The 16,472-nt window shown below is 42.5% G+C and overlaps 2 protein-coding genes across 2 annotated transcripts; one reads left to right on the forward strand and one right to left on the reverse strand.

The window, feature by feature from the left end:
• Positions 1-8,367: 8,367 nt before the first annotated feature.
• On the forward strand, positions 8,368-13,448 carry LOC136437619 (beta-alanyl-dopamine/carcinine hydrolase-like). The gene is made up of 6 exons (XM_066432245.1): positions 8,368-9,227; positions 9,908-10,010; positions 10,412-10,546; positions 10,860-10,978; positions 11,570-11,644; positions 12,153-13,448. The coding sequence occupies exons 1-6, from the start codon at positions 8,549-8,551 to the stop codon at positions 12,260-12,262; spliced, it is 1,221 nt and encodes a 406-aa protein (XP_066288342.1). The 5' UTR covers positions 8,368-8,548; the 3' UTR covers positions 12,263-13,448.
• Positions 12,625-16,373, reverse strand: LOC136437645 (uncharacterized). Its single transcript, XM_066432252.1, has 4 exons — positions 16,093-16,373; positions 15,587-15,703; positions 14,817-14,917; positions 12,625-14,240 (listed from the first exon to the last, which is right to left on the reverse strand). Exons 1-4 carry the CDS (start codon positions 16,250-16,252, stop codon positions 13,926-13,928), a joined length of 693 nt encoding a protein of 230 aa, XP_066288349.1. The 5' UTR covers positions 16,253-16,373; the 3' UTR covers positions 12,625-13,925.
• Between the last annotated feature and the right edge of the window lie 99 nt (positions 16,374-16,472).

A 16,472-nucleotide genomic window follows, 5' to 3' on the forward strand; every position in this document is an offset into this window, starting at 1 on the left:
TGCCAATCATCCTGTGTTTCTTAAGGTGTCTTCTGAATTAGTTAGTTTGTTTCTCCATCTTCTAAAACAAGATAATCTAACAACTAAAAGGACAATTGTAAAAGAAGAAGAAGAAGTTAGTTTGACCTTTCATTTTTAATCACTTTATATGCCAAATTGTAGGTATATTTTTCCCCATCTTATTTTTTAACATACATTAGTTCTGAAGTGTCCAGACTCCAGAGTATGTCATCTGTAAAGAATTGAAATGCAGCAAGGCGAAGGTTAAAAACCAAGAACTTGTTTTTCTTGAACCACATAAAAATGAATTGAGTCTCCAAATATGTATTGTTATGAATATATCGAAATCAGGTTTGAAATCTCCAAATTGGAGAAAAATATGGTACTCATGAAATATGCGAACTTACTTATCTGAAAGCAGATCTGTAGATCTGAGATGTACCCTGGTAAAATAAATAAAATTGAAATTGAAAGTGAACAACAGAAAAGGATAGGAATTACCATATCCTCAGAAAGAAATCTTGTATTCTTTGCACTATGTCTTTTTCTGTCTGTATATCCTGGTTCCTCTTTGAAATTAACCTTCATAAGTCAAAGGGGCTACCTAGTTGTCTTGAGATGAAATAAATAGATAAATAAACCATGCAGCTATTAGTGGTGGGAATCCATTGAGTGGCATTGCTCAAAACATGGACTACAAAATGATGAGGTTCAAGGATAGACACACATTTTTCTGTTTCTAAGAGAATCATCAAAGATACATATTCATTGTTGCAGATGTGAAAGTGTGAATCTTAAGTCTTTTTTCATGTTTTTTTTGTGTATACATTTTTATCCTATTGTTTATTCAAGTATACTTATTGCATACTCAAGACACTTATTGGATTTTGAAAAGTTTCAAAAGTGCGTACTTTAATCAAGAAAATGTGGTACATATGTTTTGCAGGGGAGATAAAGAGTCAATATATGATTTACATCACCTGTTTTGTTGCCCCCTCCTTTCACTGTAATGGTAAAGCCAATTAAAGAAATAAAGTAACAACCTTACCCGAGGATTTCCCTTTCAGTACTAAGGACAGATACGCAAATAAGTTCTAAGTGGGTTTAACACATTTGGCTGCCTAGTAAACATCCATTAAACTTTCAAAACAATATATAACCACCATGAGAAACTTGCTTGGTAATACCTAGAGGCCTCGAGCTCTAAAATACTAGAAACTGTCCCAAACTATGCAGCTAGCACGAGATAAACAACACGTCAGCTGGACATACAAACATGAGGGAGCGTGGAAGATATGCTTACCCCTGGTGAACGCCTGAAGAAGAGAAAGAAGGTCACGTATAGAAAGGATATTCTGGACTATTGTGCTAATAGTCGGTAATTTTGCTTATAAGCATTTTTGTTAACTTAACTACAATACATTATCTGATTCATAAGTTAAACTTTACCGTTACCCCCATCAAATGACTGCGCACTTCCTGTGACCTCTGACACAACACACTGACCTTGCTGACGACTGAACTTCAGCGTACGCCAGCTGCAGACCCAACGGGTTCTGACTATATCCAGTGTACTTCTGACCATGCTATATTCTGGGGAAAACAAGTTCGGTGGGTCGAGTCTGCAACGGAGGCTAGGACCGATTAGACTGTCACTGCCGTAGGGTGGTTAGAGCTGCGGATTTGAAAGTTAGTAGTAGTAATGGTTTTTATTGAGAAAGACAAATTCTTATCACTACACAGTCGTAGCCCGAAGGCTAAATTGATGTCGACGTGATATTACACAGATTGACTGTTGGCAATAGAAAAAAGCGAACTATAGCATAGGAATATTTAAAATCAGCACAATACATAGATATATACAGACGGGTTTTAAAAACACCAATGCTAGCAACACATAGTCAAAACCTAAAGGGAGGCTTCCGAACGGTATTCAGACGAGTGACGTGTTAAGTACACGAACCATGTGCGGGACTGCGCTAGTTCTATATCGTTCTGTTCTACACTTAGGCATGTCCAGATTGTTCGCAGACCGGGTCTGACGGCGGCTAATGTTCTCTCTTGTTGGCGGTAGGAGGTGCCGATATTGCTCGGACACCATGAGAGATTTAGCAAACTTTAGAGTCAGATTCGAGCGTCTGGAGTGCAGGGATGGCAGGCCGAGGTGTGCGCAGGCTTCGGAGTAGCAGGTGTAGTCTCGTCCTAGGATGATGCGTACTGCCCTGCGCTGGATTCTTTCGATCTTGTTGTTCAGCTCTGTTGTCAGACCAGGGTGCCAGACAGGGGCTGCGTACTCAGTCACGGGTCGAATGTAGGAAGTGTACACGATAACAAGGTCATCCTTCGGAGTGTGGAAGTGCTTCAGTCTACGCAAAAGGAATAACCGCTGGCTTGCTTTGTTGTAGATGAAGTTGACATGCACATTCCATTTTAGATCCGACTGCAGGTATACTCCAAGGATCCTCATGATCTCCACTTGTTCCAGGACATTGTCATTAATCTTGAGCGCGGGAGGGGGGTGCAGAGCCCTGCTGAACTGGACATGGAGTACCTTACATTTACCAGGATGGAGGACCATACGACTTTCCTGGGACCAAGTGTTCAGGTCTGTTAAGTCTTGTTGGATGTTCGAGGGTTGTGAAGCGATTCTGGTTTCTAGCAAGTTCAGATCGTCAACGAACTTCCATCTCCTGGAAATGGCTTGTCGTGCTGCGCTGTTTATATAGGCTATAAATATTAGGGGGCCTAACAGTGTTCCCTGTGGGAGTCCGCACGTTACTGACACGCTGTCAGACAAAACTCCATGGTAACGGACCACCTGCTGTCTGTTCGCGAGGAAGTCCGATATCCATTTGGCTAGTGATGGTCGCAAGCCCAGTCCGATCAGCCGGCAGACAGCCACGGTGTGGTCCACCCGATCAAATGCCTTGCTGTAGTCGGTTGCCACCAGGGAGCTCAGGGTGCCAGGTTTGTCGGAAGTCTTGAACAAGTCGTTTGTTAGGTCTAAAAGGCAATGGGTGGTAGAACGGCCTTTAAGGCAGCCGAACTGCTGAGGGTCAATTGCAGATTTGATGTCCGAAACAGCCCACTGAGTGATAAAACTTTCGGCGACTTTCCCTAGCAAGGACGTCAGTGATATGGGACGCAATTCTTTGACCGAGGGCGGTTTCGTTTTAAGCGCAGGTATTACGACGGCGCGTTTCCACTCTTCGGGGACAATACCCTGTTGCAGGGAGGCGTTAAGGATATCTGCTAGGGGAGTGCTCAATTCACATGCAAATTCTTTGAGTAGCTTTCCTGGTATCCCATCAGGCCCTGCGGCTTTTCTGGTTTTAACTTTCAGAAGTTTCTTGTACACATCCCATGGTTCTACCGATGGCGCTGGGAGTGCGGGTAGGTAAGACGGCAGATGTGATGGGTCAATCGGTGGTAAAGACTGGATTACGGAGGCTAACGTCTTGTTGATTTCGTTGGCTGTTCTTCGATGATCGTTGCTGTTCAGACCTTCAATGTGGATGATCGGTTCAGAACGGTTCATGTTGCACAAGGACTTGATCTCTCGGTGCCATTGGGCCACATTTTCCTTCTTCAGTGACTTTATTTTTTCGTTGTAGTGAGCTTTTTTCAGGTCCTTGATTTTCCGTTGCACCTTGTTTTTCAGACGTTTCCAGGTGGCAACATCATTACTCGCGAAGGCTTTCTGACGGGCTTGCATCAAAGATTTAACAGCAGGTGTCATCCAGGGTTTGTCTGACTGGTGCAAACGTATACACTTCCTGGGGAAGAACTGGTCAATCTTGGATTGAAGAGTGTTGTGCATAGCTTCGGATTTCTCCTTTACAGAATTGGCCGTCAAAACTTCGTACCATTGGTGGGAGGTAATCCACTGGCCAAATGAGCGCAGGCTCGAGTCACGGATGGGTCTACAAATCCGTTTTACAATCCTGTTGGTCGAAGACTTCTCTCTCGGCTGCATCAGCACGACACTGTGGTCGCTGTTGGCGAGAGGATCCTCCACGGTAGGGGTTGAGTAGTACGGTTGTAAGTTTGTAATGATGAGGTCAAGCGTTGCTGTGCCCCTTGTAGGTTGGTTTATGACTTGTTTTAGGTCATGGCTTCTACACAGACTGCTTACTTCGACACGGTTGAAATCTCCCCCGACAATAATGCCTACGTCATGGTAATCCACCCGCAATGAGTCGACCGCCTCGACTAAGTGGTTAAGAAGTAGTTCAGTGTGTTGGGAATTCGGCGGGGAATACACAGCACAGATTGCCAGGCTAGAAACACTCCGTGGCAGACGATGGGGTCGTATTTTCACCCATATACACTCCAAGTCAACGGGCACCGGAATGTCAAGGACACTTGATGGGATGTCGTTTCTGACGTAAACGGCTACGCCGCCGCCAGATCGCTCCTTACGTGGACAGGAGAACGTTGTGTAAACCAGCACATCAGTAGCTTCTGGTGGTGAAGATTCACTGAACCAAGTTTCGGAGATAATGGCAACGTCGGTTTGTGAATCGGACATACGGCACTCAAACTCGTCTAGTTTATTACACAATGATCGTGCATTGCACAGAAGTAACTAGAGTTCCACGAACACATCATCTTCGCCAAATAATCAAGGCTTATTATGGAGAGTGATTAATATTTACATGCCTATCACCCCCTGCAAATTTGATCATGCACCATACTATTTGGAAGTTATGATGTGGCGAATGAGTGTACTCTCCAAGCAGAGGAGTCGGTCTGGCTGGTTTTTGACGTGTTTTTAGGTGTTTTTGTCAGGCTTTCCATTTTGTCCCCTTTTCGTTATGTCGCCAACCGTGTTGAACAAAAATGCCTAAACTGAACACGTTAAAAACCAGCAGGACCCACACCTCTGCTTGGGGAATAGTTTATTTATTTGACCTACATGTACGTTTATGCAAGGCCATCTGTTTACATGACCTTTAATACACTGTGCCATGTCCCATAATGCAATGCAGTGGGTTAACAAACTTTCCTAACTAATTATGCAAATTAGCTCCTGATTTGCATAATCAGTCATTGATTATGTAAAGCACCATCTGAGCTCCCTACATACCAAACATCACGACGATCTGTCGACCCCTTCTCAAGTTATTCATGTCCGAATGTCAAAACAAAAACACCCACTGCAGCTCTTAACAAGCCGCTAGGGGGCCCAAATTTACAGAACTTACTTTCTGTGGCATGAACTATCTACCACACAAAAATCATGACCATAGCACTTTCAGAAAATATGCCCCTAAATTTTGAAGCTCCGCTGCAGTACCTTAGGTACCCGCTAGAAGGCCCATTATCGAACTTGACCTTCCTTTTTGTAAACCCTACCCATCCACTAAATATCATACGGATCCATCAACAGCTTCTCGAGTTATGCTGGCGACATACAAATACACATCCACACAAAGCCCGCTGCAGTACCGACGGAAAACACCAGGGGAACCATTTTTGAACTTGACCCCCGTTTCCACAACATCTACACACCTGCAAAAAATCATGAAGATCCATCAACGTTTCCGTCACTTTTTTTGCCTACATACAAACACAAAAAAATGCAAAGTCCGCTGCAGTACTGTTGAAAAACGCAAGGTAAACCATTTTCGAACTTGACCTTCCTTTGCACAACCACTACACACCTACCAAAAATCATAAAGATTCATTGAAGCTTTCTTGAGTTATGCTCCTGACATACATTCAGACCCACCCAACAGATTTTTCAACCGAAAACATAATCTTCTCCGAGTACAAGTACTCGGCGAAGATAATGATGGTAGCTTAAATTGTGAAGAGGGACAACAATCCTTGGCACTCGCGATCGTAGCTCGAGGGTGGTCACCTGTCGGTGCATTCTTCGAGATCAGTCTTGGGACATCAACTAAATTTGATTTGCATGTGAATATGGGATTGTTCTTACCGGGCCTGTTGCCGATAACAGTACTTATAGAGCGTTGAAGGTTCCTGCCGCCTCTACAACCCCTTGGTCTTCCTCGAGTATTCAACAATCCAAGACCGCGAAGATGGGACTTCAGGATTGGCTCTGCAGGTGGTAATGTCTGCTTCAGACTCCGAAAGAACCTCGCCGAGTACACCAATACTCCCTGGGAAGCCATGACACCTTCAGCGAATTACACAGCCCTCACTGATTCAGCAAGTTGAACTCGAAATGCTCAGTTCGGTGAGTTCGGCATGGGCTGGGAACGTCCGGAACTTATTCCCGAAACGTTCAGACACAGATATTGCACTTGGTGATGTAGAAATATAAAATAAAAGACTCATAAACAGAAAATAAAGGAGCAGAGGTGCGACGCACCGCGGCTGCTCATAAGCGCCACCAAGTTGACAACCTGTGATAGAAACTAGAAAGAGATCCTGGCGTTGGAGGCAAACCAAGCTAACAAACCTGGCGAGTGTCGACGGAACCATCATACAAAATGTAGAAATAAGGGAGCTGCGACAGGAAGAATCTCGTGAAGTTCGTGACATGATCGTTTCCGGACTCTTCCAAGAGCTTCTTTCGTACCGCGCAGTGCTAAGGCCTCTGTTTACCTGTTGGCTGGCTCTGGGTAAGCTTTCTTTTGGTGTGTTTTTACTCGGTGACCAAATCCTGGCTCGTATCGGTTCCTTTCGCGACAGTTGCGTATCTACCCGCTACGTGGGGATTGCTGTATGTCAGGTTTTGGCAAAGGAGATCGAGACATTCTGAGCGGCTGGAATTCCGAGACCTGTACACTTGGTACAGGGCTAGAGCAGGCAGCAAGTTCTGGGTCGCGGTTAGTGAAGGGAGGATCATTGGAACCGTTGCTTTGTACAGGACGTCAAACAACGAAGCCCGACTGAGGCACATGAACGTCCATCCTAGTTTTCGACGCAGAGGCGTGGCCACCCTTTTGATGAAACATTGTGAAGAATACTGCAGAACTGAAGGTGTGGGGAAGATATACCTGGTGACCAGTGAGTTTCAACAGGCCGGAATTCGTCTGTACCGAAATTTCGGTTTGGCAATCACAAAGAAGTTTCCATTCGTGTGTTCACTAAGAATGGAGAAACAACTGGCCACGGTATCCCTCCGCAGAATTTGATTCTCCTGACTCTGAAGGATGTAATACATTTATTATTTCAGTAACCTAAAGGCAAACAAGAGTTCGAAGATTTTCCGCCTCTGTTTCTCGTACTACTAGTCTATTCAAGTGCAGATATTTGAAGGAAGGAAGGGCTAGAATACTTGTATCGTGTTTATTCTTACTCATCAAGTTGTCTTTAAGTTAACGTTGAAATAATAACCCCAAACGGATGGGTGTTAGAAAATATATGTGATGTAGCTATTGCCCGCTAGCGCCGCGGGAGACAATGAACATTGACGAGCAATGTAAAAAACACGCTCTTCTTTTTCAGCACCCGGTTTCAGTACGGAAACAACCTTCCGCACTGGATGTCCAACGTTCTTCATTACTCGAAAAGCTAGCTTCGTCACTGGAAACCGAGTGCTCGGGACAAGAACACATATATAAGGCCAATATATCTACCGCTTTTAAAGAAATCGTATCATCAGAGAACACTTGATTTGAACCCTTTGTTTTTCTGTGTATCATCATGCGCAATCCATGTTCCTTATGTGTTGTATCACTCATGTAAAACAGCGTGGTATTCGGTCTTGACGTTTTGTGGAACTCATTCGCATTATAGGCAAAGGTATAGATGTTAGTCTTGATATTAAGTACTGCTCAAGAACTTGCCATACATTGTACCGTACTTACTGTTGTGCAATAAAGCGAAACTACTATAGATTCATGATCACTCAGAAATGACGTTGCTCATCAATCAGTCGTTTTCCACGATCTTTCCCTAAGATCTGTATCTAGTTTACAATTACATAGAAAAGAAAATCAGAAATCTGCGGTTTTCTCTTAATGAAATAAAGTTTCCCATGACTTATCATACACTTCAAAACTGAACAGGCAATGTTATTAGTCACTATGGAAAGCAGATAATTTGCATTATATATGACTTTTTGAAATGCTCACTTTTGCCTAACTTGCATATGTCACAAAAATGAAATTTCCATCATTTAATAATCAACTGTTAACGGGCCCGTCAATGATATATCCAGGCCTCATCGCAACCTTTGTCAACAAAGAATGTACCATTCACGCGGGTAGGGAGTTTCTACGACGTGGACTTTCAGAACGGTACCGGTACTTGTGGGTACGTGTAAAACACTTTATCTGGATTACTGGGCTTATAGTTGTAATTTTGCTTATTATCATTTTTACTAACAAGTTTTACTACATTTACATCATTTGATTCAGTACTGTACCCCTATTAAATGGCAATGTAACGGTCCTTTGACCTCTGACACAGCACTATGGCCGCTGGCGACCAAACTTGTGCCAACTTTACGATCACGAGACCTCTATTTTTGTAAATAACCAGAACCTCTGTAAACTTCGTACGATCCCACTAGCAGCGCTGATATTCTATATCCTGTAAAGCTGTTTTAGCGACGAGATACGCACTGAAGATGGCTCTAGTGACCGTTATAACGGTCTTATACATGTGGAGCGCGCTTGGCTTTGTTTCCGCTAAACCTTTTTCACCGCTAAACAAGACGCTCAACTTGCCCGAGCTGCATGTCAGAGGAACACACTACGACGTCGGCTACACCATCGGCTACACCTTCAGAGAGCGGATCCAAGACTTCTACACAAAATACACCCTCCTCCACGACGTCTTGACGCCTTTCTACAAGTCGGAGAAAGGTAAGGTGATCGTCGAAGGCTACTTGAAAGTCGCGAATGACTCCTTCCCTCAGTATGTGGCGGAGCTAGCCGGTGTGAGTGACGGGGCAGGGGTGCCGTTCATACAGGCCTTCCTTCTAACCGCTCGGCACGAAATCTTGCTGATCGAAAAGAAAAAGGACGTTTCTTCTTGTACCGATGTGTTCATGGACATCGCTGATCAAAGAGTCCTCGCACACAACGAAGACGCCCACCCTCTGGTGAAAGATCACGCTTACCTGATCCATGCCCAAATCTCACCGTACAAACTCCCAAACGGTACACAGATCGGGGATTGGGAGTACTTTACTGCCTACACGTATCCTGGGCATCTGCCGGGATGTGCCTTTGGACACAACCTACAGGGAATGGTTTTTACCGTCAACGCTGTGTTCCCTAAAAACGTGCAGCCAAATAAGCAAGGTCTGTAAATTCTAACTTTGCTTCATGATAAACCACAGTGTTTGTGTATCATGCTTTAATTTAGAGAGGGCTAGCTACAGATTGAGATGACTTATGCTTGAATTATATATTATCATTATGAAAAGTTAAAAACTTAGACATTATTACATTGCCATTGCTGGGAAGGCATTAAAGGCGCATGATATGCAATTTTGTTGTTACACATCTGCCTTGTGTTCCCTCGGGCATAATTATCATTATCAACATCTGTTCTCCTCAAGCTGGGACTCATTATAATGTATTGTGATGTATATAAGTTGAATACGTAATTCACTGTACACACTTGCAATTGGCTATCATCTTCTATACCAGGATTTATTTTAATGGACTTAAATAGCAAACTTAAGTTATATTGACGTGTGACAACCCTAGCCTGGGTGCCAGACCACCGCGCTCCTGGAGCTAATCCCTCGGGCGGGGAAGCAACTCGCGCCGCCGCCACATATTAAAGAATATTTAGACGATCAAAATTCCTCCAATGTTTGTAAGAACCCATTCTAAACCCATACTATACACACTTGTATTAGGTAGATTAGCCCTTAGATATATATAGAATTGTAGTTATGTACCAGCCATATTTTGTACCTTGTACAATTGTTGCACAATAAAGTTGTCTATTTTCACACTTCTACTTTTCCCAGTACGTTACATGCTGAATAGAGCCATGCTTGCAGCCAAGGATCCTAGTGAGGCCCTGGACATCATTACTAACAAGAATGGTCCAGGTGTAGCATCTGGCTTCAGGTATGGAATCATTCTTCTAACATCTTAAAAATACCTAGTATATATTATATGAAAACTACAGATAACTACAACATAAAAGTCGTAAGTTCTGTTTTATAGAACTTAAACTATGAATCTGGCTTAACCTGATGGAAAAGGTACTTAAAACAACTTTCCTCACTCCGTCCAGGTGTAAAAATGGGTACCTGGCTTAAGTTGGGGATGTAAAACTTAAAAGGCAGTTGAAAAATTACAACTCACTGCCCATATACTATGATATAGCCTCCAAAAGGCTATGGGGCTACCTTTACCTTTAATTAAACTTAAGCTTCCCCCCCCAAAAAGCTAGAAATGTTCAGCTCTGCCTCACTGTTTATGTAATGTTGATTGTTATGTGACTTATTTGTGATTCTCTCCTACAGTGTGAACATTGGTTATGCATCAGACTTCAGCAAACTGTACAACATTGAGGTTGCACCGACGGTACCCAACTTACCACAGTACTACCAAACAGTTCTCGATGTGCAAGGGCAGGAGCACTACTTCCATTTCAACATGTGAGCCTTTCTTTTGATAAATCTATGCTTAAATCATGCAAACAACTCCAATAGATTAATTAATCACAATAAAGTTTACTAATTCATGTCTGTAATGTTTTATGTGAAAACAACATCACAGTGAAAAAATGTGTATCACTAACATAGCTTGTTTACAGAGCCATTGTATATACAGAATGCATTGGGTTGTGTGGGCTATCTACACAAAAGTAAAATTTTCAATGTTCTTTTTGTTGTTGCCTTTTATAAATGAATGACAAAGCATATTTGATAGTGCAACAGGGACCTCTACCTACTCTCTCTTAAACTGCAGGTATGATAAGCTGAACGGCACAGTGCCACAGTACGAGGACCCCAGCACGGAACATCGCAAGGCCAGAGTTGCACAGATGGCAAATCCCTATGATCTCAAGAACATTGTTGACATACTCGGTGAGTTTTCAATTCTTAGTCATCTGCCTTTTATCTTTTAACTTGATATTACATATCAATTCATAGTTTTTGGAATGGATAAATAATTGTTGGACATCTTGCTCAGTGACAGTGTCAATGCCAAAATGTAGTGGATGCTACTTGAAATGTTTGACCATCTCCAAAATGTCTCCAGTTGCTGGAGTAACTGTTACCTTGCATATCTTATAACCTGGATGACTACCGGTATACTTCATCAACGTAATTTGATATAGTACTGTAAATGCATCTAAGTTCGCATGGTTTTCATTTTGTGCTAAGGCGAAAATGGAGTGTTTGTGCTGGTTTTAATTTCGCGGCATTGCTATAGTCACATAATGCCACAGTATTGGATAAAAATGTTTGCGTTGGCTTTAAGTTTGCGGTGAAACGGTCGCCACAAAAACCATGAACATAAAACCACTGCGAACATTTCTGTATTTACAGTAAGATTTTCCGCAGTAGTGCTACATGAAAGTGTGGACTCCCACAGATCTAAAACACTTTCACAAGTACATAATGTTTTCTTCTGATGGACTTTTAACAATTGTTAACACATAACATGTGTTGCAGGGGATACACAGGACCCTGACTATCCTATATTCAGAACTCCTAATAAAAAGGATGATGCAGAGACTGTGGCAACAGGTAGGGGGCATTCATTACCCAGAACTTTAATAGTGCAACACTTTCTTCTCCACCAAATCTTATGAATTTCCAATACTCTACTTACCTGTCCTCTTACTGTCCAGCTATATCTACCTTCACAGAGAAGGTTAATATGTTTTTGGTGTCATTTGTGGTTTGTTTGTTTGTTTGTGTACACTCGAGAAGCTGTGGGTGGATCCTTATCATAATGGTATTTAGTAGGCATCAGGAAAATTAAGGCGAAGTTCGATATTGGGCCTCCTAGCAGCTTCTGCAGCAGAACTTCTGGATTTATTATCACTTGTTCCAGACATGCTATGGTCTTGATTTCTGAGTATCAGGTAGCTCTTGGTACAGATAGAAAGTGGTGTAGGTTCTGGCCCTCTAGCAGTTTTTTCATTGATAGCATGCATGACAACTGCATGTACTAGGTTATTTTGGGGTATTTGAATGCTTGGCAAAAATGTACTATGTTGACAGTTAAAAAACCTTCCCCTTTTCCTTGCAGCCATATATGACTTCAGCCAGGGGCATTTTTCTGTCTTCCTCGACAACCCAAAGAATACAGAAGGGTATCCCAGCAACCCCATCATCCAGAGATTCTTCCCAAACTACTGATCAAGTTTGTAGCCTCCTTCGCAGACTTCCTAGAACGGTGGCCCGACTGAAAGCAGACTGTATAGAAAGGCGGTCGTCCCTCGGCGACATAACTCCCTCAGCAGTAAAACTCCCTGCTGGCATTAGAAAACCTTGGCCCGTGTAAGAAATCGCGTCACACCCCCCTCCCCCTCCCCCAAATATATACGCCACTGTTCTAGGAAGTCTGCAAAGGAGGCTATCAATTTTGCACCATAGAATGGAATGGTGCATGATGCTGCAATATTGCTGGCAATATTTTAGACAACTTGAATGCAGATTCTTGCCTGAGCATTCTTTGCTGTTAATTACATGATGATAAGTAAAAATGTGATTCATAAAAATTGACATATGAAGATTAGTGCTTTATTTCCTTCAATGGACATCTGATGTACTCATTCCTTTAGAATTATGAGATTATATTTCCTGTTAGTTGATAAGAAAATTGCATCTGTCCTTTTATGAAATGATTGTAATTCAAGTGTACATGTATGGTCATGTATGCTATCTATGTAAGGAAATCAAGACATTCATTTTTATTATACTGTAAAAAGTATGAAATTGTTCTGTTTTTGCTCTTGCTGCTCTGTCATGTTTGATTTTCCTTTAGGAACTTTTTGGCGACGCCTCAGGGGCGGAGACATTTTTTATACTTTGTAGTTCATAATCTGTGAATATTGATTAACATGTAGCTAACTCCAAACCTGTGTGCCATTTTATTTAGTTTACTGGTGCTCCCATTCTCACTCACTCACAAAATGAGGGAGCAGGTAAAGGAACCCTAGTAAACTAAATAAGATGACACCCAGGCTGCCTACCTCCAAAGTCATACATAGGTACAAATAGATATGTCACTTCTAGCAGAAAATTTTGTTTATTTTAACTTAACGCATTTGTGAGCTTTGAAAAATGTTGCAAACATTTATTGAAAATGTCATGTTTTAAGTGCCTTTGTGATCAAAGATTATTATGTTGTTGCATACAATGAAAATTATTGCACAGTCTAAGCCAGTGGTAGTACAAATGTACTTATTGAATCCTATGTTTACAATCCGGGATGTTTAGATACCACCATTGCAGATACTTAGTAACCACCATGGAAGCTACTTATTTGACAATCAAACTACAGTGGACAGATTTAATGAGAATTTTACAACACACACTTCCATTAGATGTATTCCTGATTTTTTGTGTCCGTTCATTCTTCAATGCCTCTACCAGTTTACCTTACTTATGTGAAACTACACCACCACAACATTCAAGTTACAATTTTTTCATGCTATACACATACATGATCCAAAAGCTGCTTAAGTACAATAAAAACAAATTAGGCACGTGCGTAACATCGGCCAAAGATAAACCCTCATATTTCTACCCTGGGAGCCCAGACGTAGTACCTGGTCGCTAGCGATTTCCTTCGGCGGCCCAAGAACAGTCAGCCTGCCCGATCTTAATCAACGCTCCGGGGAGTTGTAGCCCGTGGGAGTGGACCTCTCCGGCTAGAACTCCCCCGGTGCGCTAATTACGGTATCGGCGGGCTTGGAGCTCTGGGCCGCCGAAGAGACTGGCTAGAAGACACCGGCTAAAAGAGACGGCTGAAAGGCCCGATAAACAGTCTGGTTCCCAGGTATCCTATTTCGGGCTTCTATTCGGGCTGATGCACATCAATAGCAACCTTGAACAAGGAAGAGTAGCTCTTGATATTAAGGGCAGCGGCCGAGCCGGACCCGAAGTGCTCACGAACTTTGCCGACGAGCCTCATACCATCGTCGTGCTTGTCGTGCAGCCCGGAAAACTCCGAGCGCGTGACGTAGCGGAAGTCTCCCATGGGTGACACTTTCTTGTAGAGAGCGGAGTGAGCGTAGCCTGTTTCAGGCGCCGCCTCTTTCTCCAGGAGACTGACACCGCTCCAGTCCTTCCAGTTAGCCTCGAACTCTTCGGCAGGCACCGCGTCGGGCACCTTTAATTAAAATGATACAAAAAGAAAATAAGTAGTGTTGCAAATAAGAAACGTGTTGAGTTAGAAAGGACAAGTGTCGGGTTTCATTGTCGAAAACCATAACAATATACTGAATGTGGGTGTTAGGATTCACGTTTCAGTCTGATAGTGATATGGGTAATTTTGCATGATAATTAAATCTTGGTTCTGTGTAACATTTACTACCATAATTAAACCAGGGTACATATAATTCCACCACCCTGAAAAGATACGTCCAAACAGATCTCCAACCCTATGTTTCTAAGTATAATGCACTCCTGTATATTTTAACTGTGCATACCTGAGAGCATCCTCCCAGCAGGCCCGATATGCTCGGTTCATTACCATAGCGACCCTGCCCTTTCCAGCCTGTGAACTCACTTCTGGCGACGTTATTGACAGTTGCTCATGAATAATTAATGAGCTAGCCTTATTTGGCACAAACAGCCGTTATTTGTGGGTGCCGCTCTAGATACATGTACATGTATCTCTCAAACGCACTGTTTTGCAAAGTGACGGATTTATGTAACCCGGCGGATTAATGTTAGTGGAGGTTACCTGAAAGGCGGTGACCACAAAGCGGGAGGTGGCGGGCCGCTCGTAAGGGAAAAGTGTCGGCTTCTGCGCAGGGTCAGAGACAGCGACCTGGGCAAACCCTCCTATAAGAACATACATGTATAAGATATCAATATACTTCATTATTAGAGATATCAAATAGAAACAAAGAAATATTTGTAAGGGTATTTTTATTTCATTATATGGATGACATCCGCGCGCGCACCAATTTTCGTCCGTTTCCAAAAAAAAAAATCGGCCGTACTGTAAATCATAAAAAGCAGCCGCAAAATGAGAAACATATGCTGTAAATTGCAATATATATATATATACATATACATATATATATATATATATATATATATATTGGAAAACGGATACTTATGTTGTAGAATGCCGAAGTCAATTATAAAGTCAAGGAAGCAGTTTTGAAAGAACAATAATGAATCTATATTTAGGCATACTCTGTATAATAGGTTTTGTTCATCCTTCCTAACCACGAAGATTTCATAATGAAGGCAACTTTTTTGCCAAACATTTTTTTTATTCGCACGCTCGCATCAATTCTGTGGTCCCCAGAGGATGTCATTCATATAATCAAATCAACATGGCCTAACAACTAAGACCGAGTCTCTTCTTTCGTGCCTTTGTGTTTGTGGCTTAATGCGGAAGTTAAACGTATTGCAACTTGTTCAATCGGAAGTACCTCAAGTACTACAACGCCTTACAATAATGCTGCAACAAAAGACACGTAACGTTAAGTTTTGCCGTACCTGGCTGCCTCAGTACTCCCTCGGGAATGATCTTGTCGGCCTCTTGTATGACGTCCATGGAAGGCTGCCACGGCTTGCCCTGGCTCACCCCGAAGTTGAAGAACTGAATTTTCTCAGCTGTTGAATTTGCAGAACAAGTATTGTATGATTACTATCTGCTCTTTATCTACTTATAACATTCTTCAAGCATCAATTAATTTGCGTGTTTGGGTATATATAGCAAAACCTGGCAGATCTTGCCTAGCAGGTTCGTCGGATATGTATATGCAAGAGGTTGACCCAATCTAAACATACGGGGATACGGTTGACTTGACATATCTTGAACGTATGATTTAGTATGGAGAGTCATAGACTATTCAAATATTAGAAGTATCGATAAGAAAGGTTAGCCTTGTTGAAGGCACTTAAGATAGTCCCTCAACCACTTAACAGCACATGACCCGTAAACACGAATCTTTGCATGACGACTGGAGTTTAAAAATGGTCGCCAGATCAAAAAGACCTACCTTCGGGGTCCAGGTTCTTGTGGAAGTGGGTAGAAACAAAACTCGGGTCCCAGATACTGCGTGCAGTGACGTAGAACCATCCTTCCAATGACTTCACCACGCTAGCATTCTTCGGGAGGCTCCAGAAGTTGTACAGAAACATGAACTGCCGACCGGCCATCTTGTCCGATCACCTGCGACTGTCAGAACAGCTAAAGGGGGGAACCGTTTGTATTACCTCGGGTTCAAAGTTCAAGGTCAACTCAAACGTAACCCCCAAAGCGATCGTTACACAAGACTTAAAATCACCCGACCACACATGTAGTGTTTAGACAAAGTGTTAAAACGCGTCTTTCTTTGTACATCCAGAGTTTTGGATGGTTAGCTGGTAGATCTTGGTC

Source organism: Branchiostoma lanceolatum, chromosome 1, assembly GCF_035083965.1.
Source record: "Branchiostoma lanceolatum isolate klBraLanc5 chromosome 1, klBraLanc5.hap2, whole genome shotgun sequence".
NCBI classification, from domain to species: domain Eukaryota; kingdom Metazoa; phylum Chordata; class Leptocardii; order Amphioxiformes; family Branchiostomatidae; genus Branchiostoma; species Branchiostoma lanceolatum.

Excerpts from the sequence above, each read along its gene's own strand:
- LOC136437645 (XM_066432252.1), bottom strand. The coding sequence starts at position 16,252 with ATGGCCGGTCGGCAGTTCATGTTTCTGTACAACTTCTGGAGCCTCCCG. Across the intron at positions 15,704-16,092 it reads CAAGAACCTGGACCCCGAAG|CTGAGAAAATTCAGTTCTTC; the intron begins GTAGGTCTTTTT and ends CAAATTCAACAG. Across the intron at positions 14,241-14,816 it reads TTGTGGTCACCGCCTTTCAG|GTGCCCGACGCGGTGCCTGC; the intron begins GTAACCTCCACT and ends TTTTAATTAAAG.
- LOC136437619 (XM_066432245.1), top strand. The coding sequence starts at position 8,549 with ATGGCTCTAGTGACCGTTATAACGGTCTTATACATGTGGAGCGCGCTT. Across the intron at positions 10,011-10,411 it reads GGTGTAGCATCTGGCTTCAG|TGTGAACATTGGTTATGCAT; the intron begins GTATGGAATCAT and ends TCTCTCCTACAG. Across the intron at positions 11,645-12,152 it reads TGCAGAGACTGTGGCAACAG|CCATATATGACTTCAGCCAG; the intron begins GTAGGGGGCATT and ends TTTTCCTTGCAG.